Source organism: Bos mutus, chromosome 18, assembly GCF_027580195.1.
Source record: "Bos mutus isolate GX-2022 chromosome 18, NWIPB_WYAK_1.1, whole genome shotgun sequence".
NCBI lineage: Eukaryota > Metazoa > Chordata > Mammalia > Artiodactyla > Bovidae > Bos > Bos mutus.
Window position 1 is genome coordinate 8,388,514 of NC_091634.1, and position 17,384 is coordinate 8,405,897.

General features: G+C 55.0%; 1 protein-coding gene across 1 annotated transcript; it reads left to right on the forward strand.

The window, feature by feature from the left end:
• Window positions 1-2,366: 2,366 nt before the first annotated feature.
• ZNF541 (zinc finger protein 541) lies at window positions 2,367-17,022 on the forward strand. The gene is made up of 15 exons (XM_005900924.3): window positions 2,367-2,728; window positions 2,814-3,057; window positions 4,955-6,773; window positions 8,941-8,999; window positions 9,246-9,405; window positions 9,555-9,716; window positions 10,443-10,767; window positions 12,645-12,708; window positions 13,315-13,457; window positions 13,809-13,912; window positions 14,058-14,133; window positions 14,625-14,713; window positions 16,219-16,359; window positions 16,564-16,745; window positions 16,857-17,022. The coding sequence occupies exons 1-15, from the start codon at window positions 2,422-2,424 to the stop codon at window positions 17,020-17,022; spliced, it is 4,041 nt and encodes a 1,346-aa protein (XP_005900986.2). The 5' UTR covers window positions 2,367-2,421.
• Window positions 17,023-17,384: the final 362 nt, after the last annotated feature.

The window sequence follows — 17,384 nt, forward strand, 5'->3', positions numbered from 1 at the left end:
TGAATCGCAGCACGCCAGGCCTCCCTGTCCATCACCACTCCCGGAGTTCACCCAAACTCAGATCCATCGAGTCGGTGATGCCATCTGGCCATCTCATCCTCTGTCGTCCCCTTCTCCTCCTGCCCCCAATCCCTCCCAGCATCAGAGTCTTTTCCAATGAGTCAACTCTTGGCATGAGGTGGCCAAAGTACTGGAGTTTCAGCTTCAGCATCATTCCCTCCAAAGAAATCCCAGGGCTGATCTCCTTCAGAATGGACTGGTTGGATCTCCTTGCAGTCCAAGGGACTCTCAAGAGTCTTCTCCAACACCACAGTTCAAAAGCATCAATTCTTTGGCACTCAGCCTTCTTCACAGTCCAACTCTCACATCCATACAGGACCACTGGAAAAACCATAGCCTTGACTAGACAGACCTTTGTTGGCAAAGTAATGTCTCTGCTTTTGAATATGCTGTCTAGGTTGGTCATAACTTTCCTTCTGAAAATCCCTCCCCTGCTTCATCTATTCATCCCTCTTTTCTGCCCCCGAACCCTGGCCACCATAGATAATTTTAACGTCTCTTTATAGTTCTGCCTTTTCCAGAATATCATGTAGTTGGAATCATAGGATGTACTGTCTTTTCAGACTGGCTTCTTTCACTTAGTGATACGCATTTAAGCTTCTTTCTTCCATGTCTTTTTGTAGCTTACTCGCTCCTGGCTTTTTATTGGTGGATGATATCCGATTATGTGACTAACCACAGCTTATCCACTCCCCTGTTGAGAGACATCTTGGTTACTTCCTGTTTGGGGCAGTCATGAATAAAGATGCTTTAAGTTTTTGGCTCATTGGGGTGGATATCTAGGAATGGGATGGTTGGATCGTATGGTGAGACCATGTTTATGTTTAGCTTTCTAAGAAACTACCAGTGCAGAAGGACTTCCCTGGTGGCTCAGCGGTAAAGAATTCACCTGCAGTGCAGGAGTCGCAGGAGATGTGGGTTCAATCCCTGGGTCGGGAAGATCCCCTGGAGAAGGGCATGGCAACCCTCTCCAGTATTCTTGCTCGGAGAATCCCATGGACAGAGGAGCCTGGTGGGCTACAATCCATGGGGTCACAAAGAGTCAGACACAACTGAAGTAGCTTAGCACGCACACCAGTGCAGAAGTCTTTTGAAGCCCTTTTCCCCCAAAGCATCTCACTCTTATTTTCTCCCGGTCTCAGTAGTGTCTGTGGTCAGTCTCAGTTGAATATCCTTTGCCCCTGGCTGCAGTATCTGGTTCCTTGCCTTGAATGTTGTTGACAGACGCCTTCTCCATTTCCACTCTGCTCTGAGCGAGTTCTGAGTTAGAACCTTGCATTTCTAGAAGTTTCATTTCTTTCTTTTTAAAAGCACCCCTGCCCCTTGTGTCTTCTGTTCTCTACTAGGTTTTGTTGTCTCTCATCCTGTTGTTGACTAGTTCTTGGAATGCCTCCCTAGACTTGTGCGTAGGGTTTTTCTTTTAATTTGTTTATTTTTCCTGTGAATGGCTTGACTCTTCCAGGGCCTCAGCTCTTCCCTGTGAACTCAAGGCCCTGTTTCCTCTTCCATCTGTCTGTTACAGCCTCGAGGATAGTGTTCTGTAATAGAAATATAATATGAGCCAGATAATGTAATTTAGAGCAATCTCATAGCCGTGTTAGAAAACAAAAATAGATAGGTGAAATTAGTTTCAATATCATATTTAAGCCAGTAGATCCAAAATGCTTTCATTTCAACGTGTAATCAATATGAAAATGAGTTATTTTTGGTACTGAGTCTTCCACATCCAGTATGTAAATTACACTGATCGCAGGTCTCAGTTTGGGGCCACATTCTCAAGTGCTTCATCGCCACGTGTCGCTCACTGGTGGACGCCATATTGGAGGATAGCCCTAGGCCCCATATAGGAGACTGACCTCACCTTGGGCCCGCTCGTGGGCCAACTCACACCTCTGGCTTTGCGTTTCTTCATTGTTCCTGGCACCTGGGGTCTTACCTATCTCTTGAGCCTGGCTCTCTACTAAAAATTGTATTTTATCTCATGAGTTTATAGTTGGAGAAAGACATCGGTTCAGTCCACCATGCTGCCAAAACCTTTTTAATTTATTCCTTACAAGAGTCTCACGATGGAGATACTCATGCTGAATTTACAGATGAGGAAACTAGGGCTCGTAGTACTTGAGTGACTGCCCAAGGTCACATGGCTGCTGAGTGGCAGAGAACAGACTCCAGTACGCGTCTGTGTGAATTCCAAGTCCACACTCTGTCCACCGTACATGTTGGCTTCTCGTAACTGTGGTTCTTCCTCGTTCGTTCTCAGGAGTTAGCCACCATCAAGACCCGCTGTCTCCTCCCTGACTCCGCACACAGCCCTGCTTGTCTGGAGAGTAGCTCTTGGCTGAGCCCTGGCGGTGGAGAGCCATGGACCAGTACAGCCTGGGGGACGAGGGTGCCCTTCCCTCCGAGATGCACCTCCCTTCGTTTCCCGAGAACCAGGCGCTCACCTGCAGCGACGCCATCAACCGGGACCTGGGGCCTGGCTCTCGGGACCTGCTCTACGGTGGCCTGAGAGGTCTGGAGCTGGACCCCAGCTTCCCGGCTCCCGACGCGCCCAGCGAGCCGCTGGAGGACAACCTGGACACCCTGTCCCTGTACTCAGGGAAGGACAGTGACTCCACAAAACTGCTGGAGGAGTGTGTAGATCCCGAGTCTCAGGCTTCCTTACAAGGTGAGGTCGTGCCCCCGGGGCCCTGGCCTGGTGGTCTGTGGAGGTCCCTGGAGGTCTAGAGCCTGTGCCTTCTCCCTCCATCTAGACCTGGGGCAGGGCGCCCTCAAGGTGCCCAAAGAAGCAGATGAAGGAGGCCGGGCCACCTCGGGGAGCGCACGGAAAGGCAAGCGGCAGCACAGCTCCCCTCAGAACACACTCCTGGACTGCAGCCTCTGTGGGAAGGTGTTCAGCAGCGCCAGCTCCCTGAGCAAGCACTACCTGACGCACAGCCAGGAGAGGAAGCACGTGTGCAAGATCTGCAGCAAGGCCTTCAAGCGGCAGGACCACCTGTGCGTAGGGGCCGGGTCAGGACGTCTGCCCAGGGGGCTGGGGGCACGCCTGGGCTTCAGCACCCCTACCATCAGCCCGCACCCGCCCTGTCGAGGCCCCCAGGGGTGTGCAGCCTGTGCTCACATGCAGTGTAGGGGCCGGGGGCGCACCTGGGCCTCAGCACCCCTCCCATCAGCCTGCACCCGCCCTGTTGAGGCCCCCGGGGGTGTGCAACCTGTGCTCAGACGCAGACTGGTCTCCTTGAGCTGCCAGGGTTCCGGGGGCCAGACCCACACGGCCCCAGCCCCCAAACCCACTCCAGAGAGGCGAGTGCTGCTGCGATTGGCAGACGGGACCCCTGTGGTTTAAAGACACACCCCAGGGGCAGTTTTGTCCTGGAGGGAATTGGGCTAACTCTGTGCAGAAAGATTTAGAGCAGGTGCCTGAAGAGAACAGATCTGTGCTCTGTGAGGGGTATGCATTGGGATAAGAGACTATGAGAGGCTATGAAATGCTTGGAATGTTCACTCTCCCTTTTTTTTTTAAATTCTTGATTTTAAAAAGCAAGCCCAGTGTAAGAGCAGAATTACCTTTGTTCTTCATGCCTTAGAAATGATAAGGTTTTCTTGCTACTGAGGAAGGAAAGACAAGACTTTTCAAATGGAAAGACCTGTAAGTGGGAAGGATTATCCATCACCTTTTGATAGCATGCCCAGGCTTGTCAGGAGAGACAGTGGTAAAGAATCCACCTGCCAATGCTAGAGACGCGGGTTCAGTCCCTGGGTCGGGAAGATCCCCTGGAGGAGGGAATGGCTACCCACTCCAGTACTCTTGCCCGGAGAATCCCATGGACAGAAGAGCCTGGCAGGCTACAGTCCATGGGGTCACAAAGGGTCAGACACGACTGAGCAGCTGAGGAGCACAGCCTGCACAGAGCATCAGCGAATCCCACTTTCATTCTGTCCTTGCTGCCTAACCCCCTCCCCACCCCACTCCCCGCCAGGGATGGGAAGCAATTTGCTCATGTCACAGGATGGTAACAGTTAGGGCCAGAACCTGGGTCTCTTGATCCCTTCTCTGCTGCTTCCCTCAGATGGAAGCTAAGGGTTCACCTTTGGGGGGAGAATTTTTTTATTTATTGTGCCTCATTTATCAGAACCATCCAGAGTAGGGCTGCTGGGAACCCAGAGGGTGATTTACCCATTTGCTTATTTCTGTAATAAATTAACGTAGGTACAAGTGGGATACAAATATAAGACATTTGTATTCATTCATATTTGCAGAAATTACAGGCAAATTTGGCTGTTTTCTAGAGAGTCTTTATTGACTGGGCATCTGTAGTTTTTTTCTTTTTGTTTTGCGATGGGGGTCGCAGGTGGCTCTCTAGAGGAATCCTTTGGGAAGGCAGAGACTCCTTTGTTCAAAGAAGGAGCACCCCCAAGTTAACACTTCTTTGCATGCGTTCTCCGAACTCTGGTTCTCAGGATGCTAAAAGGGGCTCTTTGGAAAAAGGTGATTCTGTGGGCAAATAACTTGGAGAGACATGGAAAGTTAAGCAGGTTCGCTTTATGTTCTCTATGGCTTTTCACTTTGCTACTATGAACATCCAAAGTAAACAGTGTTTTTTCAAAACTCACTTGCCAGCTGAGCCCAAGTCCTCAGGGAGCAACTCTGGAGACTGGTGTTGCTTTGGGGAACTCTGACTTGGCTCCCACGATTTTTTCTCTGATTAGGGGTTTGCCTAAGGGTGCGGGAAAGAGCCCCCGTTCTAGATGACCTTGACCTTAGTCGGGGGTCTTTCTTCATGGGGTCTGAGCCCATTTTCTGCCCCGATGGCCCCTGGGGACGTGCTTGGGTTCCTGCGACAGGTGACTCGCACAAAAGACCCCCCATGACCCCGTGCTCGTGTGCTTCCAGGACCGGACACATGCTCACCCACCAGAAGACCAAGCCCTTCGTGTGCATCGAGCAGGGCTGCAGCAAGAGCTACTGCGACTACCGCTCGCTGCGCCGGCACTACGAGGTCCAGCACGGCCTGTGCATCCTCAAGGAGGTGCCCCCGGAGGAGGAGGCCTGTGGGGACTCACCCCACATGCACGAGGTGGCAGGCCAGCCCACACCATCCGGCCTGAGGTCCCCCAGTTCCCTCCTGCCCAACCGAGACTTCCTGCGCTGCCTCGTGAACAGCATCGTCCACCACAAGATCCCTTCCCCGGGGCCGGCTGGGCTTGCGGACAGCGGTGAGGGGAGGAACGTGGCCTGCTCCTGCCCGTCCTCGGGGTCCTCCTGCTGCGGCCCAGCTGGCACCCCGGGGACCCTGGGCCCTGACGTTCTCGAGGAGTCGAGGCCCTCAAGGAAGGAGCCTGCCGCTGACGTGTTCACGGCCATTCACTCGCGGGCGGCGGAGAGCAGCGGCCCCGACCCAGCCGAGCTAGAGCCACTCCAGCTCTCATCCTCCCTGGAGGGCTGGCCCGAGGGCGCCCCTCTGCCCTCCTGCCTGCCTCTGTTCCGTGGCCAGACAATCCCCACCACTGGTTCCCAGCCATCAAGCCACAGTTTCCAGTGGCTGCAGAACCTGTCGGGCTGCCCCAAGAGCAAAGGGAATGGTATGTTTGTCGTCCATAAGCCGCCATCCCAGGAGGCCTCTGAGCCTGGCCCTGGGCTCAGCAGCACCTCCCCAGTGGGGGAACCCTCAGCTGGCCTGGGGCTCGGCCCAGAGGACGTGCCGCCCTTCCCTCCCATGCTCCTGAAGGCTCCCGGGGAGGCCTCGGGGGACCCCAGATTTGCCTGTGCCAGTGGGGATGATGACTGCTGGGCTCCCAAGAAGAGCAAGTTTGACTGCGACTCCTTCCGGTGGCCGAAACCCGGGGACCCTGGCTCACAGGATCCTGGCTTGAAGCCCAGCAGCCTCTCGTCGGATGCCACGCCGCTCTTCCGGCAGCTCTTCCTGAAGTCGCAGGAGTCCCTGGTGAGCCACGAGCAGATGCAGGTGTTCCAGATGATCACCAAGTCCCAGCGGATCTTCTCTCATGCCCAGGTGGCCACCGCTTCCTCCCAGCTCCCCACTCCCGATGGCAAGCAGGGCCCCCTGAAGCCGCTGCAGGGGCCACGGCCACAGCAGCCCCCGTCTCTGACGCCCACTGTTGACTCTCTCCGTGCTGGCCCCATGAACCCTGAGCCAGAGGGCTCCCCAGCCTGCCGGAGAAAATCCACATCCACTTTCCCCAGGGAGGCCTCACCTGGCGGCATGAGCCGGGATGCAAAGGGTGGGCCAAAAGTGGCTGCTGCTCCGCCAGCCCTCACAGCGTCATCCCTGGACCCTCCCGGGAACCCGGACATCTCTTCTCTGGCCAAGCAGTTGAGGTCCTCAAAAGGGACCTTGGATCTGGGCGATATCTTCTCTCCCGGGGGCCTGCGTCAGACCCAGTTAGGAGGGGACGAGCCATCTGGAACCCACCTTCCAGGGAAGCAGACCCAGGCTGAGAATGGCATGGCCTCTGGGGCCACAAAAGCCGAAAAGGGCCCGGCCTGCTCCCGGGGTGGAGGCTACAGGCTCTTCTCCGGCAACTCCAGAGCACAGCGCTTTTCAGGCTTCCGGAAGGAGAAGGTGAAAATGGATATGTGCTGTGCGGCTTCCCCGAGTCAGGTGGCCATGGCTTCCTTCTCGTCGGCAGGGCCTCCAGCAGACCTCTCCAGGGACTCCAAGTCCAAACTGACGATATTCAACAGGATCCAGGTACCAGGGCCGTCTCACGGACCTAACCCTACAGGAGGCAGAGTCTGGTCATTACCCACTTCTGGGTTTCTGACTTGTCCAGGCACCTTGTTTAACCTCAGCGAATCCTCAGATGCAGTTGTACAGAGGGGGAGGGAGGGTTCAGAGAAGAGGTGGTCCCTCCCATCATCCCCCTACCACGAGCCCACCACGCACGCACGAAACAGGGCTTTCGAGTTGGGAGAGACACTCGGTGTCATGTTGCTTCACTACACGTTTTCTGTTTGCTTCCTTTCTCCCTCTCGCTTCCTTTTGGATCTGCCTCCTTCGCGTCTTCAGAGGATGTGAAGGTAGCGCTCCTCGGCCTTTGACGTTGCCGTGTGAAATGCCGTGTCTTTTCTGGTCGTGAGTCACGGGTCACAGGTCTGACTTGGCCCCCAGCTGCTGGCGCTGTGCCGGTCGGCCCTCGTGGAGCGCTCAGGTCCCCCACGTGGCGCCCACGAGGTCCCAGGAGTAGAGGGCTCGGCCTTACCTCCTGCTGACCTTCTGAGGTCCAGCATCCTTCTGTCAGGCCACAGCTATCTCATCCTCTTCTTTAATTTTTTTTTGATAGCTTTAATATTTACATGCTGTCTCACTCACCATCTTGTTTATTTTTTGAGATTAAGTTTTCAGTTTTATATTTGGTTATTTTATTTTGGCCGCGAGGCATGTGGGATGTTAGCTCTCCGACCGGGGGTTGAATCCATGCCCCCTGCATTGGAAGCATGCGGTCTTAACCACTGGGCCACCAGCAAGTCCCTGACTCACCACTCAAAAATGTGCCACCCAGTGGCTTTTGAGCATGTTTACAAGGCTGTGCACCCTTGCATTTCACTGCTCTTTGCCTAAATACTTCCATCACCCCCAAGAGACACCCCATACCCTGCTGTCTACCACAGTCTCTCCATCCCTCCCAGCCCCTAGCAATCATGAGTCCACCTTTGCTTCCATGGATTTGCCTGTCTTGGACACTTCGTATGATTGGAATCATACGTTGTGTGGCCTTTTGTGTCGTTTGCTTCTTCCACTTAGTACGATGTTTTCAGAGTTCATCCGTATTGTAGCGTGGATCAGAACTTCTTTCCTTTGTATTGCTCAGTAGTTGTCCATTGTACGCACACGTGTGGGCATCTGGGTTGTGTTCACTTGGCCATTGTGATAGTGCTGCCCTTAACGTCTGTTATTGTTTAGACATATGTTTTCATTTCTCCTGGGAGGTAACACCAGAATTGCTGGATTATAGGGTAATCCTCTCTGTTTCAGAAACTGCCAGACTTTTCCAAAAACCGTCTTACCTTCCCACTCAGAGTCTGAGGGCTCCAGCTTCTCACCAACACTTGTCATCGTCCAGCTGTTTCCTTCTGATACAGCCGCCTTAGTGGGTGGGAAGCGATAACCTGATTATGGTTTGATTTGCATTTCCCTGATGGCTACAGTCTTGAGCATCTTTTTATGTGCTTATTGGCTATTGATACATCCTCTGGTTAAGTGTCTGCTCAGAGACTTTGCCCATTTTTAAGTTGGTTTGTGTTATTACTCTTGAGCTGTGAGAATTCCTTATGTATTACATATACAAGACCCTTACCAGATACGTGATTTGCGACTCTTTTTCTCCCATTCTGTCTTTTCACTTTTTAAAAAATGTTAGTTTATATTCTAGTTGACTTACAGCATTGTGTCGGTTTCAGGTGTACAGCGAAGTGACGCAGTCATACGTGTACACATATCCATGAGTTTTCAGATTCTTTCCCTTGTAGGTTATTGCAGGATGCTGAGTAGAGTTCTCTGTGCTATACAGTAGGTTCTTGTTGGTTACTTGTCTTGTATATAGTCGTGTGTTTCTGTTAATCCCAAACTCCCTCTTCCCACCTTTCCCCTTTGGTAATCATAAGTTTGTTTTTGAAGCCTGTGACTTTTCACTTCTTGATGCTATCCTTTGAAGCACAGAAGGTTTCAGTTTTTTTTTTAAAAAGAAAGTTTACGTTTTGCTGATTTGTTCTGTCTTTGGTTTTGGAGTCACCCAAGGAACTGTGGCCTGCTTCAGGGTCACTAAGAATTACAGCCGTGTTTTCCCCTAAGTGCCTCACAGCTTTCACTCCTGCACCTCATCTCTGATCTGTCGGCTGAGGTGTGCTTTCGTCTCCAGGGTGGAAATATCTACCGGCTCCCCCACCCAATGAAGGAGGAGAACGTGACCGGCGGCTGGTAAGTGCAGTAGCCCCTCCCTGCCCGGCCTGGGGAGCTCAGCACCCCCGGGAGTCCCCTGCTGGCTCTGACCTGCCGCCCAGGGGCGAGCTGTGGGTGCTGCCCTCCTGAAGGGGCAAGCACCAGGCCGTGGGGGATCGGGGCATCGTCTCCTTTCCTTCAGTTCACCCGCAGCTGTCAGGGTATCCAGGCTTGGGGATGGAGCCCCATTCTCCCTTTCCTGCCTCCTGACACGTCTCCCCGCAGTCACCAGCACAACAGGGGCTCCACAGACTGGGCAGAGCCAAGGAGCACGTACATTTGCAAGAACTGCAGCCAGATGTTCTATACAGAGAAGGGGCTGAACAGCCACATGTGTTTTCACAGCGACCAGTGGCCGTCACCTCGAGGGAAGCAGGATCCACAGGTGAAGGGGCGTGAGGCTGCATTCAGCTCACCAGAGTTGGGGAGAGGTGGGGGCCTGGCTGGGGGCTGGGAGCCAGGGCAGTGCTCCTCTGGAGGGGCCCTTGCTCCCAACCTCTTCCCCTTAAAGGGCTGTCTCTTCTCTGTGTGCAGGTGTTTGGCATGGAGTTTTGCAAGCCCTCAAGACAGGTGCTGAGGCCAGAGGGGGATGGGCAGAGTCCCCTGGGAGCCAGAAAGTGCCTGGGCAACCCAACCACAGCCTCTTTGGGGGTCCCTGTGGCCCCAGCAAACCGCCCCCCAGGGAGCAAGGTGAGTGCCGATCAGTTCACCTCCATCCCGCCACTCCCACCTGCCAATGGGAGCCGTGGGAAAAGCCCCGAACTCCTGACTCTGGAAGAGCTTAGTTTCAATCCATTCATTCATTCACCCTCCACTGGACTTCCTCTGTGTCTGACTCTGCGCTGGGGACACGGCAGCAACCACAGCAGCCTGTCTCCTGGGGCTCCCGGCCCAGTGGAGTGGAGAGCCCCCATCCCCAGACAGTGACGCGTGGAGTGGGCTGGGCTGGGCTGGGCTGGGAGGGGAGCCGAGGGAGCTGTGGGAGCCCCAAGGGGGCACCAGAGACCAGCCTGAGCAGGCCAGGGAGGACTTCCTGGAGGAGGGGGTGTTAGAGCTGAGATCCAGAAGACGAGAAGGAGTAAGATGGGGATGGGGGGGAGCGGATTGCATGGAGGTGAGAGAGAGCATACTGAGCCGCGAGATCAGTGAGTTTCGAAAATGGTCTGAGGGAGGGCCTCTCCCTGGGGGTGTGGATGCACGAGAAGGCTCCAGCTTCGCACACCGCCCAGCTCAGGGTCTGGGGTCTGGCGCAGGCATGGTGGCCCTGCCCGGCTGCCTCTGCTGAGGGCTGTGGGCACGGTCAGGCTGGGCACACGTCTCTGTGGTCACTACCTGTCCTGCTCTCCTGCCGTCTTAATGACTGAGCTTGGGGCAGGTGGCCTCAGGTGACCCCTCGGGGTTCTGAAGCCTCTTCTTGTCCAGGGACAGGAGAAGGATGGGGACGAGAGAAACAGCAAGGAGAATGGCCAGCACCGAAAGCGGAAGAAGCGCCCCCAGCCCAAGGCGCTGTTCGTCCCTCCTCCGCCCCCCACGTTCGGGCAGCCGGGCCCGGGGGGGTGTCACCAGAGCCGCCTGCGCTCCCCCGTGTTCCTGGTGGACCGCCTCCTGAAGGGGCTGTTCCAGTGCTCGCCCTACACACCGCCGCCCATGCTCAGCCCCATCCGGGAGGGCTCAGGGCTCTATTTCAACACCCTCTGTTCCACGTCCGCTCAGGCCAGCCCTGACAGGCTCATCAGCACGGTGCTCAGTGAGTGAGGCTGATCCCCACCCCCTCCGGTGGCCGTGGCAGGCCAGACCCACCCCTCTGGTAGCATGCGGTTCAGCCGTTTTCCCTGGCCTGTGGCTGCATCGGTCTGGCGGTCCCGTTGCTGTTCATAACTATCCCAGGACTATCTGGGTCCAGCAGCCTTCTAGCTGCTTGTAATTTTGTAGGCAGAAAGAAAACAGGCCATTTAACCTAGCCACCCTTCTTCTGCCCAGTCTTTTGAGTAATTTTTAAACAGGTTTACTGAGATATAATTCACAGATCACAGGAACCACCCGTTTAAAGTGTACGGTGTTTGCGAGAATATTCATAGGGTTGTGCACCCATCACACAGTCTGATCCTAAGCATGTTCATCTCCTCAGGAGATGTGCTATATGCACAAGCAGTTACACACAGGCCCCATAGCCCCCCAGCTCCTCAGCCCTGGGCAGCACTCACCTACTGGTCTAGTTTCTCTCTCCATGGGTCTGCCTTCTCTAGACGTTTCATCGAATCGGTGTCCTGTGATACGTGACAGTTTGTGTGTGGTTTGTTCACTTGGAGGAACATCTGCAGGGTTCACCCCGTCGTATGTATCAGGGCTTCGTTCTTTTTATGGATGAATGATACACCATTGTCTGGACAGGTGACCTTTTATTTATCCACTCATCAGTTGGTGAGCATTTGGGCTGTTTTTGTCCCTTGGCTATTGCAAAGAGCACTGGTTAAGAACCCTTAGGCATCAGTTTTCGTCGTACCTAAGTTCTGATTTCTCTTGGGTGTATGCCTCAGGGTGGCATTGCTGGTCCATAGGGTAACTGTTTGACTGTTTAAGGAACTGCCAGACTTTTCCAAAACGGTCGTTTTACACTTCCGCGAGCACTGTATGAGAGTTCATTGCCCTGTTGCATTCTGCAGAATTTCCTTTTTGACGGCTGAACAGCGCCCCATCGTAGGCACACACCCCATTTCCTGTATGTGTGGAGTTGCCCATCGGGGACACTGAGGTGGTCTCCACCTCTTGGCTCCTGTGAATAGTGCTGGAGTGGACATGGGAGTTCAGATGTAGTTTTGAGATCTTGACTGCAATTCTTTTGGATGAATACCCAGCAGTGGGATTGCTGGACCATATGATAGTTCTACTTTTAATTTTTGAGATAATTTCATACCATGCAGTCTTTTTTTTCTACTTTTTTATTTTATATTGGAGTATAGTTTTTTATTGGCGTGTATATTGGAGCATGATTATTTACCATGTTGTGTTGGTTTCAGGTGTTCAGCAAAAGTGGTTTAGTTATCCACTTATCTGTTCTTTTCAGATTCTTCTCCCATAGAGAAGATCATTGAGTATGGTTACTATTACAGATCATTGAGTATGGTTACTATTGCAGATCATTGAGTATGGTTCTCTGTGCTGTACAGTCGGTCCTTGGGTTTTTTTGGTTCTGTTCTGTTTGCTGGGCTGCACCGGGCCTTCCTTGCTGCGTGCGGGCTTTCTCTAGTGGCGTGCCAGGTCTGCTCTGTAGTTGTGGTGTGCAGGCTTCTCATTGCAGTGGCTTCTCTCGTTGCGGAGCATGGCCCCGGGGCACACGCACTTCAGAAGTTGCAACACGCTGGCTCGGTAGTTGTGGCGCACGTGGCATGTGGGGCGCACGTGGCATGTGGGATCTTCCCAGATCAGGGATCGAACCCATGTCCCCTGCTTTGCAAGGTGGATTCTTAACCGTTGGACCACCAGGGAAGTCGAGGAGGTCCTTGTTGATTATCTATTTTATATACAGTAGTGGGTCTATTAGCTGCTCCAGAAAGGGAGTCAGAAAGGGCCTCGCAGGTCAGTTGTAGCCAGCCTTTTTGAGGCTCTTCTTTACGTGTTTTCCAGATCCCCTGGATGGCTCCTTCGGCATCTGTCTGGTGAAGGACGACACCAAGATCAGCATTGAACCGTGAGTTGGGACAGAACCTGAGGATCCTTCCAGAATGGGGACGCTCTTGCCCTCTGCGCATTCCCGTGTGGCTCTGTCGGCACCTTCATCCCAGGGAACCCGGTCTAGGTGCTGAGCCTCTCCAGGAGAGAAGTGCTGGGCTTCTCCGGCTGTCCCCCCTCAGCAGTCCGTCTGTCCGGACATACCGTAGTTGGCTCCCTGAGGATAGAAGGCCCAGAACACTGGGGCTCTGGAGAGAACTGCCGGTGGCACAGGGGGACACGCGTGCAGGGCCGTGGACTGCGGCTAGATGAGGGGACCTCAGATGTAGAGGCAGGCCAGGTGTCAGCACACACCTCCCCGGTCCTAGACCCCAGACGGCTGAGGCCAGAAACCTGGCGACGAAATCGGAGGAGGGCGTTGAGTGTCCCTCAGGAGGCTTCTGGAACGCCTGCGTGTGTCTGTCGGGGTAACGAACACTTCGTGTGTCTGAAAGACGGCAGAGGGCACCCACAGAGCAGGGCCGTGGCCCGAGAGCGGACTCACGGGGCGTCTCTGCTCTACTTCCCACCTCGGTCACGCATTGTGCGTAAGTCTTGTACACCTGTGGGTGTGTCCTCGTTTCAGACACATCAACATAGGAAGCCGGTTTCAGGCTGAAATTCCAGAGCTCCAGGACAGCTCTTTGGCTGGGATTGATGAGCATGTCGCTTCTCTGGTCTGGAAGCCGTGGGGAGATGTGATGAGCAACCCGGAAACGCAGGACAGAGGTGGCTGAGACCTTGGGGCCAGGGTCCCAAGGGCCCTCCTCTATCTCCAGGGAGTTTGTCCTCCGAGTTCCCACCCTGAGCAAGAAGCAGTGTGCGGGGGTCAGGGGTGGACAGAGGCGGCCTTCAGCACAGTACTGCTCCCGCTGTGGTCCCTGGCCCACCTCCCCTCTCACCCACTGCCAGGAGCAGGGTTGAGCCCTTCCTCCAGGTCCCTCCCTTCCCTCAGCCTGCCTTTACTAGAGGGAGGTGGTGACAAGGAGTCTCTCCCACCCTAACGGTGCCCTCAGGGAGGCCTCTTCTCTGGCTCCCCCTGACCCTCTGTGTCTCCGCTTCCTCCCCTCCTGAAAACAGTAACGGAGCTCTGCAACGTGGCCTGCTCCAGCGTGATGCCCGGCGGGGGCACCAACCTGGAGCTGGCACTGCACTGCCTGCACGAAGCCCAGGGCGACATCCAGGTGAGGCGCAGGCGTGGGGCAGGTGAACAGGTGGGCTGGCTCCGCGTGGCCCTGCGGTGGGCGTGGCTTTAGGGCATGCTGCTGGGGTTTCCAAATGAATGAAAGGATGAAGGTGGGCCTCCACCTCCCGTGCCCCCTGTTCCAGGTTGCCCTGGAGACCCTCTTACTCAGAGGACCCCAGAAGCCGCGAACTCACCCTCTTGCCAGCTACCGCTACACAGGTGAGTGGAGTGTGACTGCTGGCATGGTGTGGGCCTGGCTGAGGCCCCCGAGGGCCAGTCAGTTTCCACGGCAGAGCGGTGTTGTCTCAGGGTCTCACCTGCCTTCCCGGGAGGGCCTGTACTCTCCGGGGGACCCCATGGGCGCTGTTTTATAGCTGCTTCCTACCTTCTGTCCACTCGTTCCCTCCTGGGCTCTGCCTGGCCGGGAAGGGGGTGCCAGGGAGGGCTGGGGGCAGGCACTCAGCCCTGGAATCCGCCTGCACTTGGGCGAGTCCCTTAACCAGTGGCTGCCTCAGCTATGGCATCTGTCAAGTGGGGATGGTAGTAGCCCCTACCTGCTAAGGTTCTTGAAGATTGTAGGAGACCAAGCAAGAAAGGGGCTTAGCAGAGATCCTGGCATCTAGTCAGTGCCGGGTCACAGCAGCCTGAAGAAGGAGGGGCCGTGACCGTGGTCCCAGAGGAAGAAATGCCCCCCGGCTATTTCTTGCTAGGTTCAGACATCTGGACCCCCATGGAGAAGAGGCTCTTTAAGAAGGCATTCTGTGCCCACAAGAAGGACTTTAACTTGATACACAAGACGGTAAGGCGCACGTGGCAGGCTGGCATAGACGAGGTTCCCTCACCGCACCGAGGGGCTAGAGCCGCAGGGCCTGTCGGGAGCAACCCTCTGCTCCTGCTCTGAACGACTGACAACTTTAAAAAGCCATCGCTGGGAACAGCCCCAAACAGTACAGAAAAGAAGCCCATGTTCAAAATAAAGCCCTCCAGGCCCCACCCCACTGTCCTACTTCTGACTGTAACCTGCCAGGCTTTTACTGTCCGTACAGTTTACACACATATGTACACTTTCTCAAAAAATGATGAGGTTGTATATTTGATACCCTGCTGATTATTTTGCTCTTTTTTAAAAAACTTATCCACAAAACTGCATATAATCGAAGTGTAAGATTCGATGTTTTGACGTACCTATCCCCGGTGGCTCAGCGGGTAAAGAACCTGCCTGCCCGTGCAGGAGACACAGGAAACGTGGGTTCGATTCCTGGGTTGGGAAAATCCCATGGAGAAGGGAGTGGCAACCACTCCAGTATACTCACCTGAAAAATCCCATGGACGGAGAAGCCTGGTGGGCTGCAGTCCATGGGGTCAGAAGTTCCCTCCTGCGCCTTTGTAACCTCTCCTTCCTGCCATCAACTCCTTTCTGCCTCCTGCCACTGTAAATTAGTTTGCATTTTCTAGAGTTTTATAGAAATGGAGTAATCGCGCAGCACGTGCTCTGCTTTGTCTGACTTCTTATAATCAGCATGACGGTTTTGAGCTTCATCCGCGCTGTCGGGTGTGCCAGTAGTTCATCATTTTGCTGAGGAGTATCCCATTGTGTGTCCCCTTCTCTTTTTATAAACTTCGTTTTGGGCTGCACTGGGTCTTCCTTGTTGTGCATGGGCTTTCCCCAGTTACATTTTGTGGGCTTCTCATTACAGGGGTTTCTCTCGTAGGGCTAGGGCTCTAGGGTGCGTGGGCTTAGTTGCTCCCCAGCATGTGGAATCTTCCCGGACCAGGGACTGAACCTGTATCCCCTGCATTGGCAGGCAGATTCTTAACCACTGGATCACTAAGGAGGTCCCATTGTGTGTCCTCCTGGGGGCCTCTTCCCTCAGTACTTACTGTAGGGCCCTGCCCAGCTGTCACAGAGGCCATGCGGTACCCACTGCATGAGGGTGCTCTGCTTTAATTAGTCCTGGTCAGTAGACACATGGCTCCATATGGTGTCACAGTGAACACATACCTCTGTGTACATATCCCTGGACGGAAGGGTTCCTGGGCCGGCCGTGTTGCTCAGAGCGTGCGAGCTTAGCTGGTGTGGGCTCTGGTGGTTTCCTCTCTGAGCCCCTCACCCCTCGGAAGGAGTCTGTGATTCTCTGCCCCTTTAGTAAAGGGGTCCACCAAGCCATAGCAGGAGAGAGTTCAGGAGGGTTTTCAAAAAGTGGCAGCTGGCCCCCTGAGGGGAGGGGCTTTAGGGCATCGAGGCCCCACTCACTGCTGCTCCTGAGGCGCTGTCCATAGCCAGCTTCTGTCTTCCCCCATCAGATCCAGACAAAGACCGTAGCCCAGTGTGTCGAGTATTATTACATCTGGAAAAAAATGATCAAGTTTGACTGTGGCCGAGCCCCAGGGCCAGAAAAGAGGGTCAGGAGGGAGCCAGATGAAGTAGACAGGGCGGAAGCCAAGGTAGGGGGTTTTGGGGCCGGGGGTCTGGAGTTCAGCCCAATCCGGAGGCCTGGTGCCCATCTGCGCTGGGTGGGGGTGGGGGTGCTCCCAGCAGGAGGGGCTTCCCATGGGCGATGTTCGCATGGGCTCCAGGTCCGTGCTGGTCCCTTAGCAGGGTGAGGGGGTGGCTCAGCACCCTTTTGTCATCTCTGCCCACCCCTGCAGGTCACTTGCAGTCCTCGGGAGAGACCCAGCCACCGTCCAACCCCCGAACTAAAGATAAAGACCAAGAGTTACAGGAGGGAGTCCATCCTCAACTCCAGCCCGAGCACTGGCCCCAAGCGGAGCCCCGAGGCACCCGGGAGTGTGGAGGGCCAGGGCGCCTTTCCCTGCCGGGAGTGTGAGAGGTACTGGGCTCCCTGGAGGCACCGCCTGCCCTCAGCCCCACTCCATCCTCTCATGGTGCCCCCACCCGCCTCCCCCTGCTCTGATCCCCACGTCCTCTGGTGCCTCTGCAGGGTGTTCGATAAGATCAAGAGTCGAAATGCCCACATGAAGCGCCACCGGCTGCAGGACCACGTGGAGCCCATTGTAAGGGTCAAGTGGCCGGTGAAGCCCTTCCAGCTGAAGGAGGAAGAGGAGGAGGAGGAGCTGGGGGCTGACATGGGGCCCCTGCAGTGGTGATTCAGGGCGGGGTGGCAGCGGGGGCAAAGCAGCAAGTCTCCCCAAGGTGCCCCTCTGCCTCCCTGACCCGTTCCTGTCGCCAGGGGGCAGCCCAGCTTGCAGACACGGCAGGCACTGGATCACGAGCAGGGGATGCACGGTCATCTGACTGCCGTGAAGGCCCTGCCGCTGTATCGGAGGCTCCATTCTCTTAGGTTCATAGTCTCTCCCCTTCTCAGTTCTACTCTTCCTGGAGCAGTGAGGCTAGGGGAGGGAGCAGGTTAGGTCTGGGTGGCTCTTCAGTCTTAGCCTCTGTTTCAGGCTTTGGTTCCGTTTATTCAGTAGGCCAAGATGTAGAGAATCAGTGGGAATTACCATCGGAT

Bases quoted from the DNA above. Each gene is read 5' to 3' on its own strand.
- ZNF541 (XM_005900924.3), top strand. From the start codon at position 2,422: ATGGACCAGTACAGCCTGGGGGACGAGGGTGCCCTTCCCTCCGAGATG. The intron at 2,729-2,813 runs GTGAGGTCGTGC...CCCTCCATCTAG, and splicing joins GTCTCAGGCTTCCTTACAAG to ACCTGGGGCAGGGCGCCCTC. The intron at 3,058-4,954 runs GTGCGTAGGGGC...GTGTGCTTCCAG, and splicing joins TTCAAGCGGCAGGACCACCT to GACCGGACACATGCTCACCC.